The sequence below is a fragment of the Equus caballus genome, chromosome 28, assembly GCF_041296265.1.
Source record: "Equus caballus isolate H_3958 breed thoroughbred chromosome 28, TB-T2T, whole genome shotgun sequence".
NCBI classification, from domain to species: Eukaryota; Metazoa; Chordata; class Mammalia; order Perissodactyla; family Equidae; genus Equus; species Equus caballus.
This window is the reverse complement of record NC_091711.1, coordinates 30,617,247-30,636,446: the sequence shown is the minus strand read 5'-3', so window position 1 is coordinate 30,636,446 and position 19,200 is coordinate 30,617,247. Positions and strand designations below refer to the sequence as shown.

Below are 19,200 nucleotides of genomic sequence, written 5' to 3'. Positions count from 1 at the left end.
CCCTTGTCATAGAACGCGTTCAGCAGTGTCTTGCATACATGCACCTATCGCTTAGAGGATTTTAGATCTCATTGTAACACTAGCAAAGGAAACTACTTCTGCTTGTGTATGGGATACTGCTTGACGTTAAACTTTTAAGAAATCTTGGGAATTTGCTTCTCATATAGAGAATCTCATATAGAGAGAAGTGCTGCTCTCATTTTCTGTGAATAAAGAATTAGTAAACTTTGGAGAAAGTGGAGGAAACATTCTTAAAACAACTCAACACGGACCCTTGGGACAGTGCAGGATGTGCTTCCATATCCCATTAGCAGACCATTGTTAAATGAGACCAAAGAAGCTGGTAAGATAGAGCATGCCATCCACGCTGTACTATGGGAGAAGGAATCAATCATGTTTCAATGCAAATGAGAAGACATTTTTCTGGAAAATTATCCACTTTGACCCTTTTGATATAAAAATCAGTTTTGCTGAAAGACTGCCATGTAAAACAGTGCTGAAGTCATGCACATTCTCATCCTTATTTAATATTTATTTAAAAAAATAAATCAAAAAGCAAACTTATCAAAAGGCAAGTTGGTATCAGTAACTTTTTTTGAAAGAAGCAAATTTCAGGAATTTACTGAGGTTGCTCACCACTATGTCTCATACATGTGCAGCTATTACACTTTCAGTCCTGGGAAGTGATTGAAGTTCACAAAGATGGCCTTGAGTCATCAAGTAAAGTTAATTAAGTGATGTGACTGCTGCTTGCTTAAGCACAGAGGTCTGTAAAATATTTCCTTTAAATTGATTTGTTATTCCAAAAATGAGAATAGCAACCTTTTTATCAAGCATGGACTATACTAAGTGCTTTACAAAGAGTATCCAATTTAACTTTTATGGCAACTCTACAAGGTTAGTTTTATTACCCCTGTTTTACAGATGAGGAAACTGAGGCTCAGAGAAATTAGGTAACAAAAGCCACATCTGTCTGAATCCAAAGTCTGTACCTGTAACGACTGTGCTATTCTCTACTTTAAGTGTTACCTGTTAAAGATTTAATTTTAGGGATTTGGAAATTTCAGTTATGTGGAATAGCTTCCTTTAGTTCTTGAAGAAGATAAAATAAATGAGTCATTCATTAATTTTATTTGAATGAAAATAGTACTCAGGAGTAAATTTTTTAATTTTTCAGCTCATGCCTTATTTGGTACTAGACATTCTGCAAGATTATCCAGGACTTCCTGGACTTTTTGTGGCCTGTGCTTACAGTGGAACATTAAGGTATGAACTATATCACTCTAATAATACGTGGTTTCTCTGTTGGGATCCTTCTTTTGTTATTGGATAATTCGAGGGATAAAGCTGAATTCTGGACGTGGGCACAAATGGCCCAAAGTTGGCAATCTACTCCATGTATCCTCTCTGTCAGTCTGACTCTTATCTTTGTGGGCTAGCAGTCTGTTATCATCAGTCTCCACTTTTAACTTAGTCCCTATCTTCTAATACACTATCACATACCCTATAGGGTCATAATAATGATGATCACTTGATGGTAGCTTTTACTGATTATCAAAAATAGGTACCTACAGTCTCAGTTTAAAATATGCATGTGGCTAAAGCATAATCAAATGGACAATTAGAATTAAAATCTCCCATTTACATGCTGAATAATATACACTGTCCAAAGAATCTTGTTTTGTGTTTGAACTTATTCATTGCACATTCTTCCTGTGTTTGCTCCAGGGAATTCTTATTATTAACATGTGCATCATATGTTAGCGAGGATCCAGGGAATTAATACTATGGATATTTATGACACGTTAGTGAAGACTTATGACAGTTCTTTCTATGCACAAAGAAAAGTAGGTTTAAAGTTGTTATGTAAAAATGCTGCATAATATATGTAGATTCTTTCCATAGACACGATTAATTGCAAGAGGGAAGCAACATTAAATGGTCCTTTCTCACTATTAAGCCTATGGATGTTGCCTGAATCATTCTTGGATGGGAACAACTGCCAGAAAGAGGATGCTGGGATCATTCAAAATAATATAATAGAAATCTGGTTATAGTTCAGAAGTAACAATTTGTTCTTCCCCTTCTCCTTCCTGCTTAAAGTATTATTAAAGTATTATTGAAGTATTATTAAAGTTAAAATGTTACAAATCGAAAGTTCTATTTTCCCTCGCAGCACAGTGTCCTCCAGTATTAATGCCTTAGCAGCAGTGACTGTGGAAGATCTGATCAAACCTCACTTCAGACCGCTCTCAGAAAGGTCTCTCTCTTGGGTTTCCCAAGGAATGAGTAAGTTTCCATTTTCACAATTCCATTTTAGCTCTGGGAGATGATTTTTAAAGATACTAGAAATTCTTTTCCGTAGTAGATACAGAGTGAGAACCTCTGAGTGCCAATGGATATACATATCCGCATGGCTATGGCTTAATGCAGTCATGGCTATATTTGCAATGAAGATTTAGGAGATACTTCAAATAGTTAGTTGTCAGGGACCACAAAGGACGATTTCCAGGGGTCCTATTTGGCTGTCCTTTCCTACTGTCTTCCTATCACAGATCTATGTCAAAATTCTTAGCCACAGAAAAAAAATTCATTCCTTTTCCTTTTCAGCTTTAGACCACAATTTTAAGGAATATCCTTAATTTGGAAGCAAGAGCCACACTTTTTCTATGTTACCTAAGAAGGTGCTGTCAGTTTAAGGTACAGAGTCTGTGTATTAATTGAAAATAAAGAAGCAGAGCATTATGCTTTTAACCTGTCTTGGTTGTCTGCTCTGTCTGCACATGCAGACTGTCCTGGAGATGGTCTATAAAACTGTGCAAGGAATTCTCAACTTATATTCTTAGATTATCAGACTTTATTAGGGGTTAAGTATCTGGCTTGAATAGAAAAGTTTAAAGGTCTCTAGTTCCCAGATGTTCCAAATGTAATATCTGACTGAAAGAAATCTGGCTAGTGTACTCCATTCCTTATTTGACTTCTTGGGCATACGTGTTTTGGAATGAATGACTAACAATTCTTTTTTAAAAAGACACTTTAACCTCAAAACAATAACACTAATAGACGGTCAAAGAAATAGTAAGTAATATTCTTTTTTAAGCCATAATTTTTTTTTTTAAAGATTTTATTTTTTTCCTTTTTCTCCCCGAAGCCCCCTGGTACATAGTTGTATATTCTTCGTTGTGGGTCCTTCTAGTTGTGGCATGTGGGACGCTGCCCCAGCGTGGCTCGATGAGCAGTGCCATGTCCGCGCCCAGGACTCGAACCAACGAAACACTGGACCGCCTGCAGCGGAGCGCACGAACCCAACCACTCGGCCACGGGGCCAGCCCCTTTAAGCCATAATTTTATATATAATTGCCATGACTATAGCCTGGAATAAGTACTTAATTTATATTCTTCATTGTCCCCCAAATTTAAATAGCACTGCATCATTTTACCTGGTTTTAATCCTGGAGCATAATTTCAGAATGATACAATGCTTCTTGAGGAGTATTTAGACTGGTTCATTATGGGATTATTGAAGCTGGGTGGTTTAGTAGAGTGAATAGAAGCTTTTGAAGCCAGAAAAACCCAATCTTGCTTCATCAATTTACTAGCTATTATCTTTGAGGAAACCCAATAACCCATTTGAACCTCTGTTTCTTTATGTGGAAAATGAGAACAAAAACTATTCACCTTTCAGCTATACTATGAGGTTTAGAGATAATGTATATTAAACAAGAGGCACTAGCTGGTGCTCAAGGAATGATGCTGCTAATGATTAATAAGAAATCAACTCTGCTAGTGCAAATGAAGTTTTCATTCATTTTGAAGAGTTATATAAAATCACTATCTTGAGATATCTACAATAAGGACATCATAGAGAGGAGCATGGTAGATGGTGTGAATATGTTTCCAGTGGCTTTAAATACCAAAAACCACAGTGGTATCCATTCATGAGCTATCAAATGGAGAAGAATCTAGCTAAATATGTTGAAAATACTATTTATATTAGGATTCAGAGGCATAAAAAATCATTGCAACAAGAGCCCTTTGCAAAAACTTAATGTAAAGGTTTCCATTCAGGTCTAATAGGATTATTTACCCAATATGCTTAACAAAGGAGTGAGTGTTAGTGTAAGTAAAATAGGAATTACATGATATAAGGAGTGCACTAATTTTATGATGAGCCAATTTCTCATTAATTTTTTCTGTACTTTGAATTTTATGTGTGGGAAATTATATTGACTGATTTCAGGTGATTTTTGCTGAATGGAAGTCATTAAAAATAAAATTTAGAGGGGTAAGCTTTTCTATAATTTAAAAAGTAAAATGTGTACTTGGATAAAATCTGGAAAATAACTGAAAGCCAAAAAAAAAAAAAAAAATCCTACCATCTGACCACCAGTGGTGGCTTGAGGATTTCTATAGTTTAGGGGAAACAATTTAGTAGAAAGAGGAATATCATACTTGTCTTGAAACTGCCTTTCTTTGCTAGTTTAACAGGAAAGGCATGAGGATGTTGATGGAATGAAAGCGCTAAAGGTCTTAAACCACCCTTTGGTGTAGATTGCCACTTCCCTGGAGAAATGAACACTTAAAGTCAGAAGGCTCTAATTTCTGATGTTTATTACTCCCCTGCTGCATCACCTTGTGCAGAGCACAGCTGAATTGTGTCCTATTTTTGGCAAACTAAAAACAGAGACCTGAGGCTTCCTTTATAAACAAAGGGTTATGGAGGATTAGATTAATAACACAATAGTTCTTAGCTTTAAAATTCCTGCAGTTAATTCTAGGGATTCTTTACTTATATAACCTAATGTTGTCATTAATCCTGGGACACAATATCAGGGTTTTCTCTTCTTTCTTTATACACTGCTGATCCTGTAGGAAAACACCCCTTTCCTTTTTTGGCTGGCTCTGATGTATGTGGCCATTGTTCACTGCAGTCATATTACTCACTTTGAATCAAAGATGTGACAGCTTATTCTACTCAGAATTCTAATCCTCTGAGTCTGGATTTTATATCATCCATCTAGGCCTGCTGTTTGGAGCCCTGTGTATTGGAATGGCTGCACTGGCATCACTGATGGGGGCTTTGTTGCAGGTAAGAGCTGACCTTTGAAAGTTTGAGTCATAATCACTACATTTTTCTTTTTCTTTTTAATGTTGATGTGATCATCCTCCCAGACTTCTTTATGTATATGTCTATGAATAGGGAAACAAATTAAAATCACAATGAGATGCTCTATAAAAGCAAGAAAGAGAGATGACTAAACTCTTTTAAAATTTTTTTAAATTAAACTTTCTATTTTGAGATAATTGTAAGTTTACCTGCAATTGTAAGAAATAATACAGAGATCTCATATACCTTTACCTGGTTTCCCTCAATGATAACATCTTGCAAAACAATAGTACAATATCACAGCTAGGATATTGACATTGATACAGTCAAGATGTGGAATGTTTCCATCACCACAAGGATCCCTCTCATTCCCCTTTTATAGCCACACCCACTTCCTTCCTGCCCCTATTCCCTCCTTAACCCCTGGCAACCACTAATTTGTTCTCCATTTCTATAATTTTGTTGTGTCAAAATGCTATATAAATAGAATTATATAGTATGTAATCTTTTGAGTTGGCTTTTTTTTACTCAGCATAATTCTCTGGAATTCATCCAGGTTGTTGCATGTATCAATAGTTGGTTCCCTTTTTATTGTTGTATAGTATCCCCTGGTACGGATGTACTACAGTTGGTTTAGCCACTCATCTGTTGAAAGGACAGCTGGGTTTTTTCCAGTTTGGGGCTATTATGAATAAATATGCTACATTTATGTACAGGTATTGTGTGAACATATCTCTTTATTTCTCCACAATAAATGCCCAAGAGTGCAATTTCTGAGTGGTAGTTGTGTATTTACTCTTTAAAGAAGCTGACAATTTTCTAGAGTGATTGCCCCATTTTTATACCAGTAGCATGTATGAATGGTCCAGTTTCATCACATCCTTTCCAGCATTAGTAGTCACTATTTTTTATTTTAGCCATTCTGATAGGTGTACGTTGCGTATACTGATATCTCATTGTGGTTTTAATTTACATTTCCCTAATGGCTGATGATGAACATTTTTTTAGGTATTTACCATCTGTCCATCTTCTTCCATAAAATGTTGCTTCATGTCTTTTGCCCATGTTCTAATTGAATTGTTTGCTTTTTTACTGTTGAGTTTTGAGAGTTCTTTATATATTCTAGATAATAGCCGTTTGTCAGAGGTGGTTTGCAAATATCTTCTCACTCTGTAGCTTGTTTCTTCACCCTCTTAATCTTTTACAGAGCAGAAGTTCTTAATTTTGATGAAGTCCAATTTATCAAGTTTTTTTTTATGGATTGTGCTTTTGATATGAAGTCTAAGAACTCTTTGTCTAGCCCCAGATCTTGAAGATTTTCTCCTATGTTTGTTTTCTAAAAGTTTCAGAGTTTTACATTTTATATTTATATTTATGTCCATGTTCTGTTTAGAGTTAATTTTTGTATAAAGTAGAGACTTAGGTTGACATTTTTTTCCTTTCTCCCTGTGGATGTCCAATTACCCCAGCACCATTTGTTGAACAGACTGTCTTTCTTCCCTTGAATTGCCTTTGTGCCTTTGTTGAAAATCAGTTGGGCATATGTGTGTGGGTATATTTCTTGGTTCTATATTCTTTTCCACTGATCTATGCATCTATCCCTCTGCCAGTACCACAGTCTTGATGACTGTAGCTTTATAATAAATCTTGAAATCGGGTAGACTGAATCCTTTTACTTTATTTTTCAAAATTGTTTCAGACATCCTAGTTCCTTTCCTTTCCAGGTAAAGTTTAGAATAATCTTCTCTATATCTAAAAATAATCTCTCTTAGATTTCGATAGGATTACACTAAACCTGTGTATCAACTTGGAGAGGATTGATAGCTTTACTATAGTGAATCTTCTAATTCATGAACATAGTATATCTCTCCATTTATTTGGGTCATCTCTGATTTTTTTTATCACCATTGTAATTTTCATTATACAAGACTTCTGTCTATATGTTTTGTTAGAGTTACATATATTTCATTTTTCTGAGTGATTGTAAGTGGTATTGTATTTTTAATGTTGATGCCTATGCCCTTGTGTTTGTTAAAATATAGAAATACAATCAAGTTTTGTATATTTATCTTGTATCCTGTAGCTTTGCTTAATTCACTTGTTGGTTTGGATCTTCTCCGTAGAAAATCGTGTTGTCTTCAGACAGAAACAGTTTTATTTCTTCCTTTCAAATATGTATGTATACCTTTTATGTTCTCATTGCACTGGCTTCAACTTCCACATCATGTTGGATAAGAGTGGTAAGAGCAGACATCTTTGCCTTTTTCCCCAATCTGAGTAGGGAAAGCATTCAGTCTTTCACCCTTGAGTATAATGTTAGCTGTAGTTTTTTTGTAGATACCCTTTACCAAGTTGAGAAAATTACCCTCTATTCATATTTTTCTGAGAGTTTTTATTATGAAAGAGAATTGAATTCTGTCAAATACTTTTTGTGCATTGATTGATATAGTTACGTGTTGATGCAAAATAACAACCATTCTATAGATGAGAGAGATAAGGTGAGTTTTACTTGAGCCAGGGTGAGGATTATAACCTAGGAAGGCCTTTACCAGAGAGGAAGAAAGCGTTCTGGAGAAGCATGGTTTTCAGTACAGTCTTATACCCTTTTAGAACAACGAACATACATTAAACATGCCCAGTGTACATATTCATCAAAGTTTCAAAGAGGTATTCATTTGCAAATTAGCAGGTCAATGTGACCCTGATGTCAGGAAAAGGACTAAATAGGGCGTTACCAATAGGGCATAGGAGTGGAAGTATGTATTCTTATCTTAACAGAGTACATTCGTCATTTTAATGCTTAACGCAGATGTACAATGTATGTTTAATAGGCCGTAAGTCAGGCTTCTTTAGTTCAAGCTGAATCAGTTTTGAACCTGAGTGGTTACCCCATATACCTCAATATGTGAAAATCTCTTGTCAACATGATATTCATCTTTAGTCTGTTAACATGGTGGATTATATTGATTGATTTTCAAATGTTGAACCAGTCTTGCATACCTGGAATAAACTTCATTTGGTCATGATGTAATTTTTATATATTGCTAAATTCTATTCACTAATATTTTGTTAGGGATTTTTTGCGTCTATATTCATGGAAGATGTTGATCTGTAGGGTATTTTTGGTATCAGAGTCATACTAGCTTCATAAAATAAATTAGGAAGAATTCTTTCCTATTTTCTGGAAGAGATTGTGTAGAATTGGTGTTAATTATTCTTTAAATGTTTCATAGAGTTCTCTAGTGAAAGCATCTAGACCTGGAGATTTGTTTTTGGAAGTTTTGAAATTGTGAATTCAATTTCCTTAATAGTTATAGGGCTGTTCATATTATCTGTTTCATGTTGGGTAAATTGTAGTAGTTTGTGTTTTCAAGGAATTGGTCCATTTCATCTAAGTTGTCAAATTTATGTGTGTAGAGTTGTTTATTCCCTTATTATTCTTTTGTGTCTGCAGGGTCTATAGTGCTATCCCCTGTTTCAATCCTAATATTGATAATTCTGTCTTTTCTCTTTCTTTCTTCAGTCTTGCCAGAGGTTTGTAAATTTCATTGATATTTTCAAATAACTAGCTTCTTGTTTCATTGATTTTCTGCATTGTTTTTCTGTTTTCAATCATTGATTTTTGCCCTTTGTTATTTTCTTCCTTTTGCTTGCCTTGGGTTTATTTTGCTCTTCTTAAACTAGAATCTTAGATTACTGATTTGAGACTTGCTGTTTTACAACACATAGTTAGGTTATCTTTTAAAGTCCATCCTGCCAATCTCTGTCATTTTATTGGTATACTTAGACCATGTACGTTTGGTGTAATTATTGGCGTGTTAGTGTGTGAACTTATTGCTAAAAATTTCCCTATCAGTGTTGGTTTTGCTATGTCCCACAACTTTTAATGTTTTATGTTTTCTTTTTCATTTGTATTTTAAAATTTTATTTGAGATGTCATTTTGGCCAATGGATTATTTAAAAGTATGTTACTTAGTTTACAATTGTGGGGAAATTTTTCTGTTATCTTTCTGCTATTGATTTCTAGTTTTATTTCAACGTGGTCAGAGAACACATTCTGTATGATTTTAATTCTTTAAATTTGTTAAGTCTGTTTTATGGCCCAGAATATGGTATTTTGGTATATGTTCCATAGACACATAAGAAGAATGTGTACTCTGCTGTTCTGAGGTGGAGCATTCTATAAGTATCGATTAGATCCTGCTTGTTGATGGTGTCACTGAGTTCTATATCCTTGATGATTTTCTGACGATGTTCTGATGATTTTAATTGTGTATTTGTCTGTTTTCCTTTTAGTTCTATCAGGTTTTGCTTCATATATTTTGCTACTCTGGTGTTTGGTGCGTATGCATTTAGGATTTCTATGTCTTTTTTTGTGAATTAACCCTTTATCATTATATAGTATCCCTCTCTGTCTCTAATAATTTTCCTTGCTCTGAAGTCTAATTTATCTGATATTAAAATAGTTACTCCTGCCTTTCTTTGATTAATTGTTGCATAATATATATTTTTTTCATCTTTTTACTTTGAACCTGCCTATATCATTACATTTGAAGTGAATTTTGGAGACAACACATAGTTAGGTTATCTTTTAAAGTCCATCCTGCCAATCTCTGTCATTTTATTGGTATACTTAGACCATGTACTTTTGATGTAATTATTGGCGTGTTAGGGCTTAGGTCTACTGTTTTTTGCTCTCTGTTTTCTTTTCTCCCCCTACTTCCTTGTGGGTTACTTGAATGTTGTTTAGAATTCCATTTTGATTTATCTATATTGTTTTGAGTTTGTCTCTTTGCATAGTACTTTTTTCTGTTTGCTTTAGGTATTACACTATATGTAAATACCTTATCACAGTCTATTTGTTTTGTCATTTTATCAATTCAAGTATAGAAGCCTTACCTCCCTTTTTGTCCCTTTACACTGCCTTGTTTATAATACAATTGTCTTAAATTTTTACTCTCTATACATTTAGAATTACATCAGTGTTGTAACATTTGTATCAACAATCAAACAATTTAGAAAACTCAAGAGGAGAAGGAAAGACTATTTTATTTACCCGTATTTTTGCTTATTGTATTCTTCCTTCCTGATGTCCCAAGGTTCTTTCTTTTTACCATTTAATTTCTATTTAGAGAACGTCATTTAGCCATTCTTTTAGGATAGGTCTGTTTGCAACAAATTCTCTTAGTTTCCCTTATCTGAGAATGTATTGATTTCCTCTTTTTCCCAAAGGACATTTTTCTTGGATATAGGATTCTGAGTTGACAGTTCTTTTTTTCCATCACTTGAAAAATATTGTGCGGCCTCCATTATTTCTGACAAGAAATCTGCTGCCATTCTAATGGTTTTCCCCTAGAGATAAGATGTCATTTTTCTCTGGCTGATTTCAGGAATTTTTTTTTTTTTGGTCTTTAGTTTTCATTTTAATTATGATGTGTCTTGGCATGTATTTCTTTGGGTTTATCCTGTTTAGAGTTTGCCAGCTTCTTGAATCTGTAGGTTCATGTCTCTTGCCAAATTTGGGAAGTTCAGATATTATTTTTTTCAGTACTTTTCAGCTCCACTCTCTTTCTCTTTTCCTCTATGACTCTGATGACATGAATGTTAGATTTTTTTGTTATAGTCCCAAAGGTCCTGGAGATTCATTTCACTTTTTTAAAGTCTGTTTTCTCTCTGTTATTCATTTTGGGTAATTTCTATTGGTTTATCTTCCAGCTCACTAATTCTTCCCTCTGTCCCTTCCATTCCTCTGTTGAATCCATCCACTGAGATTTTCACTTCAGTTGTTATATTTTTCACTTCTAAAATTTCTCTTTGGTTCTTCTTTATATCTTCTATGTTTTTGCTGAGAATTTCTATTATTTTTTGCTAAAGGCTTCTATTTTTTCATTTGTTTCAAATATGTTCTGACTGCTGAAGGAGTTTCATCATGGTTTCTTTAAAATTTTGTGAAATAATTCTGATATCTCTGTCACATCTGTATTGGCATCTCTTGCTTTTTGTTCCCATTCAATTTGTGATCTTTCTAGTTCCTGCTATGAAAAGTGAACTCAGTTGAAACCTGGACATTTTCATATTGTGTCATGAGACTCGAGCTCTTACTTACACCTCTGTTTTACTTTGCGTTCTTTGATACCACCTCAACAGGGTAAGAGAGGGTTCTGCTTCATTACTGCCAGGTTGAAGTAGAAGTCCAGGTTCCCCACTTGGCCTCTATTGACACTCAAGGCAGGAGCTTCTTGTTTTGCTAGTGACTATGGTGGAAATGATCTTGTTACTGCTGGGCAATGGTGAAAATCCAGATTCTTCACTGGACCTCCTATGACATTACAACCCAGCAGGGAGGGAAAGAGGTGCCTTGTTATAGGCTGGTGGGGATAGAGTCTAGGCTCCCTACTTGGCTGTTGCTGCCATATTGTGGGGCGGGGGGGCAGTTTATTCCCTGGAATTTGGCTGGAATTGAGCAGTTATCTTCTAAAAGTTTTCTGTCTTGCTGTTATTCCTTTTCTGTCCTATGACTAGAGAGAACAGGCTTTTGTTGGGGCCTTTTTTTTTTTTTTTTAGCTGCACCTGTTGTCTATTCTGCATTGCCAGCTTCTTCAACCCCGAGACTGAGATATGTGGGGCAAAAAGAAAACTCAGAGAACTCACCACTGTGTCATTTTTCAAGTCCCAAAATCCCTAGCCAGTCTGCCAATCTGCCTTCTTCTCTCCATATTCAGATTATTCTTCTGTTTGTTGTATATGTAATGTCCAGGATTTTTAGTTTTATTGGCAGTAGGAATGGGGAAAAGTACATCTACTCCATTTTCCCAGAAGTGGAAATGCCAAGGTTTGGTGGGGTTTTTTCCTCACTGTTTTTAGCATCCAGGCCTCAGTATAGACTCTTCCTCCTGTCTGGAGTACCTTTCAACTAAGTCTTGTTTATTATTCAGGTTTCAACTTAAATATTATTCAAGACGATGCTTTCTGTTCCCTGGATAAGTTTGAGTTCCCCTCTGCCAAATATTCCCAGAGTACCTTGTATTTCTCTTATCATCTCAATTATCATACTTTATTACAGTTATTTATTTAATGTCTGTGTTACTAAATAGTTTGTAATTCCATAAAGACAAGGATGATGATGTTGTTCAACACTATACCAAATATCTGGTGCTTACTGCAGTGCGCAGGACAAAGTAGACATTTTACAAATTCAGGTTGAATGTACCTATTTGTGGTTGGTTCTTGAATATCCACTTTTCTGATTGCCCCAAGTGCTCCCTGAAACTCCTATGGCCACCTGGGCTCCTCTGGGATTCCTGGACCTCCTCATGATCCAGAAACTTGAAGGCTAATGCTGGGCAAAGCAAGTTCTCCAGGTTCATGCTCAGATCTAAGGCTTGGGTGCGTCTGGTTGGCTGTTGCTTAGGACATATCAGTTAAAATAGTTTGATATCATCCTGATTATATAAATGAATGAATTAGATCCAGAAGCTCCAAGCTTTTCTAGCATACCTAATCCATAACCAATAAAACTCCTCTGAATGTGCTTTCCTCCATAGTCTGCATAATTGCTTATAGCCCTTGTTGTGGATGATTCCTCTCTTTTCATATACGGACTTTGGCCTGAGCATATACAGTGAGATGTTCTAGGACAGTAGTCATAGCTCCAAGCCGGTTCTTCCTTGCTTCCTCTCTAACCAAGGTCTTATTTCCTAAGACAGGTTTTTAAAGGATATTTTCCTTATATTTCCAAAACTGGCTCACAGGTCACACTGTCACAGCCTGCTTCATGGGCCATGTGTCTTCTTTCACATTTTGCAGTGAAAGACTTCATCTCCCTTCCTACTGGACTCTGCTTCAAGAGCAGTTGTGAAATGACTCCTTAGGATCCTATCCCGAGTCTGTATCCTCCTCAAACACTAGTTCTCCTCTATCATCAGTCTCCATTTTCCTTTCCCTAGTCCACAAGGTAGGCTTCCCCCTCCCCCCAACCAAAGTCTATACCCTCTGAAATTTTTCTTGACTTGATATTTTTCTTTGATTCATTTATTCTGTTCTATCAGGCCCCTTTACTCTGTGGACAAACCAGGATGTCCCTGATCCTTCTTTTATGGTTCTGCTCACTCTCAAAAATTAGCGATTTAACTATTGAGAATAGCTATCTCTTAGAAGTTTCAGCTATTTCCGTTTCTCTATTTTTTACATTGTAAATTTTTTTCACTATTATGATTTTGCCATCTGTACATCAAAGCAAAGGTTGCAATTAGCCAATTAGATTTTAAATCTCTTTCTACATGATTCAATCAATCTTTTTTTTAAATCATATATTTCATTCTGGTTCCATCCTTAGGGAACCAAGGATAGCATTGGGTTTCATTACCATCTCTGGTCCCTTAGCAGTACTTATCCACAATCTTGTTTTGCAGAGGACTTTGAGACTATCAAAGCACAAAGGAATCATGTGATTGATTATTAATGTTTGCAAGAACAAAGCCAGGAGGAGCGGTGTCTCTCTTGTCTTATGCATTCATATAGATGTTCCTATTGTCTATGATTCTGTACCTTCTTTACACTTTGCTGCCTTTATTGAGGGTACCTGAATGAACAGATGGATACTCGAGACTGAGAAGCAGAAGCTTCCAAGCTCTGATTACCTCTTTGCCAATGACAAGATTGCCATGATTTTCAGGAAGAGACTGAATACCTTAAATCCTCTTCCTGATGAAATTACTTTGAAACATTTTTACTTTGAGTTTGAGATTACTAATTGCTGACTTTTTATTATTTTCATAGGCAGCACTCAGCATATTTGGCATGGTTGGTGGACCACTTCTGGGCTTGTTTTCTTTGGGCATTTTGGTTCCCTTTGCCAACTCTATTGTAAGTATGAAGAATTAATATGTGTGAAGCTTTCTTTTGCAAGCACAATTTTTTCTCAATTGTAAAGATGAAGTTCCTTTGATATCTGTCGTTAGTGACTTGTCTCAATGACTTGAATTACTCATATTGACTTTGCTGGAGTGTACAGTGAAGTCCTATGCACTGGGACCCTGCATATGTGAAGCTAAATGATAACTGCCAGAATATGTATTATGAATATTATATAACTAAGTTATATAATGATATGATATAATTATATAACAAAAACAGATTATAGAATATTGTAGAACATAACTAAATGATATGTATTATGAAATGATGTATGATATGTGATATATTATGACATATAGTTTGATGTCTATTATGAATATTATATAATATAACTGAAGGATCAACACTTTTTGCGCATTTATCTTTTTGCCCTTCTTGAAGAGATCAACAGGCTTAGATATGAAAGATTTAACGGCAATAGAGCTGAGGATACCTGTGAATAGCCACAGTAAAGCAAAGAGAAGCAATAAGATCAGATCTTCACCATCTTGTCCAGAAAATTTATACTGCTCAAATGTAAAGCTGTAGCTCCGATAACATTCTAGCCCGAAAGGGGTGATCATAATTGGGGATAATATCCAGAAATAGATAATATCTCTGTTTTTCTACATAGACACATCTGTGCTTTGAAGTGCTAAATTTTGTTTGGAATAAAAGAAATAAAAATTATTTCCCTGGAGAAACTCCAGTGGTTCAGTCATGCTGTAAGCTAAAGTTCAGGAAAAACCGATAATGTGTGTATGGTTGTTTCAGACAGATGTAGAATAACCACAGAACTATGACTTTACATTTAGGTTAAAATGCCATTCTTTACATTAAAATTCCATTTTGCTCATGAGGCATTAGGAATTGGTAAGGTAGATTCTAATAATGGCTGTTATTGTTGTTATTATTATTAATAATAATTCTCAATGAAGTGTCATATGAAAAGCTAGCTTGGTAGAAATTAATCACAACGAAAGAGAGTAGTTTGTGTCCACTTCAGAATGCTGAAGCTTTTAGCCAACTCCTGAAATGCGTGGTGGTTTGCTGAGTGTCTGAAACATTAAAAAAAAAAGACTGACTTTTGGTTGTTGACGTTTATGCCACCGTGAGTTGCCTCCAGAAAAGCTGTAGCTGACTAGGTCCAACACATCCTTTTTCAGGGGAAGCAGGATACTATTGTTCCTATCATAGGAAGCACCTCTTTTTACTATATTCATGTTATTCACCAGCAGAATATCTGCTCTTACTTAGGAGTGGACTTCCTCTTCCCTCTCTCCCTCACTCCCTTCTTTCCTCCCTCTTTCTTCTCCTCCTTTACTTCTCTTCCTCCCTTCTTCTCATTCATTCATTGAATATGTATGGGCTGAGCACTGTCCTGGGAGTAGAGAGTGCTGAATATTTCTGCCCTTGTGGGTATTATAATTTTGTAGATCCCTGATCAAGCCATGTACAGTGCTGAGAGTAAGCAAGTCTGACTTATCAACAGCTGGCCAGATCTACTATTCCAACCTCAAATTATTCAAAAATATTTTTTGCATGCTTGCTATATGTGTAGCCCTGCGGTAAGAGCTAGGGCACCTGAAATAAACAAACCTAATTCTGCTCTGAAGAGTTCATGGCTTAATGAAAGAGCTTGCAGTCCTTGTCCCCAACATAAATCCTCTGATCTGGTCAGCAGCCTTCTTGTTTTTTCCCACCAACACACTGTTCTTTTTTTCAACCCTATGATTTTGCTTATGTTTTCCCCCTTACTTCGCATATTCTCACCTGTCCTCTCTATGTGGAACCCAAGGCACAAGCTGCCCTGTCTGATCATTATTTGTAAAGGAAGGGGAGAAATTTGACCCACAGAGGAAGGGGCTACCCAGCTCAAGGTTTTCCTGTGTGTCCATCATTTGGAATTAGGGCTTAAATCATTCAAGAGCTGGCAGAACACCTGGATTACAGGTGAAAAGCAGGAGTGAGGGACCCAAGTCTTCCAAAGATTGGGAATCCAAATGTCTTCAAAGAGGACGTCTCCATTTATCTCTAGAAATACTTGGTTTGGTTGTCTGCACCATGCAGTCATTTGTGAAAACTGCTTGCTGTTTTCTCCATAATTACCCTAAAGCACAATTACAATCATGCTCGTTGCTAAGTATAGGAATAAACTCTGTGTGTGCTTTCTTCTTCATAGTCTCTTACTCTTACAGTGTGCCATTTGTTCACGGATTAAGTAAAAATAGAAGGAACAATTGGCCTGGAGTCAACTGTGTGACTGTTGTAGTTAATTGGGTATGAAGAGACAAGGAGGCCAGAATATACTGTTGGCCATGGAAACAGGGTGGAAGGAATGGAATTATGAGACATATGAAAAAAAAATGGATAGAAATTGGTGATTGGCTAGATAGGAATGTCAAAAAGGGAATCAGGTTACAGAGTCCCCAGGGCTCTGGGCTGAGGGACCAGGGGCCCATCCTGCCCTTGACAGAAGGCAGGGATCTTGCGAGGGGAAATAGTTTTAGGAGAAAAGCTGGTAAATTTGACTTGGGCTATATTGAGCTTACCCTTCTAATGTTAATTACCTTCTCAAAGAAAACTGTATTATTTTTCTTTTAAAACCACTTTTGTTTTGCAGGGAGCACTTGCTGGTCTGCTGGCTGGATTTGTTGTTTCTTTGTGGGTTGGAATTGGAGCTCAGCTTTACCCTCCACTTCCTGAGAGCACTATGCCACTAAGCCTTGAAACCTACGGCTGTAACAGCACGTACAATGGAACAAATTGGATGACAACCACAGAAATGCCATTTTCTACTAGTGCTTTTCAAGTACACAATGTTGAAAGGTATTGAATTAAGCTTTATAATGTCATATTTTTAAAAAATGTATGTGACAAGTAGAGAACCCCTGTTGCTTTTTGTCTTGCCTGCAATGCTGCAATTTTGCCTAATTCTGAAATGTGTAGAGCCCATGTGGCTTTCTGGCTGTAATATTTTGTTCTGAAATAGCAAAAGTTACGTATTTTCTTAATTTTGATGGAAACTTCTGCCTCACCTACAGATCCAGAGAAGACTTGAATAGTAACAACAAAAAATTCCTATTATGAGTAAATGCTACCAGATACCAGCTCTATGAAAAATTGTCTTTGTCAACTGAAAAACTTTTAAAATGAAAAGCACAATTATAAAAGAATCATTGCTCTTAAAGTTTTTGAAGTACAGCCTTTACAGACTAAAAGCCGTAATTATCTAAATATGTTGAGTAATCGCTATTTGTTCAGTTTTAAAGATTCCAAATCTTTAGAGCTCTAGCAATGAGTTGCAGTCATGGTCTTCTTACTAGAGTTTTCAGTATTCAGTACACTTTTGAGCTTCTGGATACTGATGTTGTCTGATTTAATGAAATTATGCAGACCTGTTGGTAGGTAATTATTTTATTGTATAGTGAATGTGATGGCAAGACTTTCTTTAGTGGGTACATAGATGTCCAGCCTTGAAGCACAAACGCCATGAATATGTTCAAGGAGTGCAAAGATGAAGCTATTGCCCCTAAAGTATTATCTGAATTCTAACTGACCCAGAATGAAATCATTCCCTTTGGGTCAAGACGTGGTATCTCACTCTTAAAATGGACACACTCCTTTGAGAAGGAACGTGTCTGTTATTATTAGCAATTCACATCCTGAAGGGAATTCATCTATGAGAATGGTTGCCAGTGAGAGTTCAAGGCTGGTAAACTCTGCATGCTTAGAGAGAAAAGGTAGTTCCAGAACCTGAGGCATATCTGGGGGAGGTTTGACTACATGGGGTGCTGTGGGGAGAGGGGCAAGGATATGCAAGGAGCAGTCTGGACAAGCATGAAAGCACTAATGGAAGTGTCAGGAAAGTCATTAGAATCAGAAAGGGATAAAAGATTAATGGAAGGGTGCATCGGAGGATGTTCAGGATGTACTTCTTGTTTCACAATTTTGCTTAGCATTTTTTCTGATTATGTAAATATCTGTCTTAATTTGAGTCTAAGGCAAAATAATTATTTGGATTCCTGAAACAAATAAATTAGCTGAGATTTATCATGTACTTGGTACCTGGTACCATAATAATCATTCTTTTTAATCACTTTTATATGTTAGCTTATTTATAAAATAACTTGGCTAATACAAGAATTTATGAGTATGAACAATATACTCAGCCCTGAGCTGGCCATTTATGTAATATCCATTGAAAGTCTTCTCTTCCCCTTCACTGTGATTCCTGCCTTCCAGGAAATTATAATCTAGCTGGAGAGAATGTACTAATATACACATTAACTCAGTAAGCACGGTAAGTCTAGTAACTAGCACATGGTAAATAGCTAATAAATACTTGATAAATATTTGTTAAAAGCATCAATATAAACAAAGTTTAAGTTGAAATTAGCATGAAGACTTCAGAGATGTTGTCTTTCTTGAAGCATGTCAAGATTGGCTAGAGGGAAAGGTCTGGAAAGTCATTCTTGTCACAGAGAATTACCAGAAGAGAAGTTGGACAAGAAAACAAACAAACGATACATTGGGATAAGTGGTATTCGTAGGCTGTCATGGGAGCCAGGAGGAGGAGGAGCCTAACTCTTCCTGGGTGGAGTCAAGGAAAGCATCTTAGAGGAGTATTGCATGACCTGGAATTTACCAGGTGAAAAGATCGGGCAGAGGGGACGAAAGGAAGAAGGAACGTTTATTGCAGAATGGAGAAACAACATATCCAAAGGCATGAAGGCCTGAAGCCATGTGGCATCTTAGGAAATCATACATAGTTCGGTATCGCTAGAGTACAAGAAGAGTGAATGACACAGCTGAAGATGAAACAAGATACTCTTTAGTTGCCTGGAAACTGGTAGCTCGTTGTGGTTTTCATTTGCATTATGTTTAAGTTCAATACATTTTTATATGTTTTTGGCCATTTGGATATTTACTTTTCTGATTTGTCTATTGAACTCTCTGGTCCACTTTTAAATGGATTCTCCATCTTTTTCTTATTTATTTAGGAGTTATTGATATATTCTGGATACAAGATATGTCTTAAAAATATTTTTCTCCCACTCTGCCTTTTTATTCTCTTAATGACACTTTTTGGTGGTCAGAATTTTTTAATTTTAATTGTTTAACTTATCAGTCTTTTCCAATATGGTTAGTCTTTGGTGTGTCCAGTTAAGAAATCTTTGCCTACCCTGAGATCATAA

At 36.1% G+C, this 19,200-nt stretch overlaps 1 protein-coding gene across 1 annotated transcript in view; it reads left to right on the top strand.

Moving 5' to 3' along the window:
• The window catches only part of SLC5A8 (solute carrier family 5 member 8), a 65,439-nt gene that overhangs the window by 37,668 nt on the left and 8,571 nt on the right, over positions 1-19,200 (top strand). Inside the window, exons 8-12 of the mRNA XM_001916081.6 lie at positions 1,178-1,266; positions 2,177-2,289; positions 5,022-5,089; positions 13,886-13,972; positions 16,626-16,831. Of these exons, the coding sequence (XP_001916116.4) occupies positions 1,178-1,266; positions 2,177-2,289; positions 5,022-5,089; positions 13,886-13,972; positions 16,626-16,831 (563 nt within the window). The remainder of the gene's footprint in view (positions 1-1,177; positions 1,267-2,176; positions 2,290-5,021; positions 5,090-13,885; positions 13,973-16,625; positions 16,832-19,200) is intronic.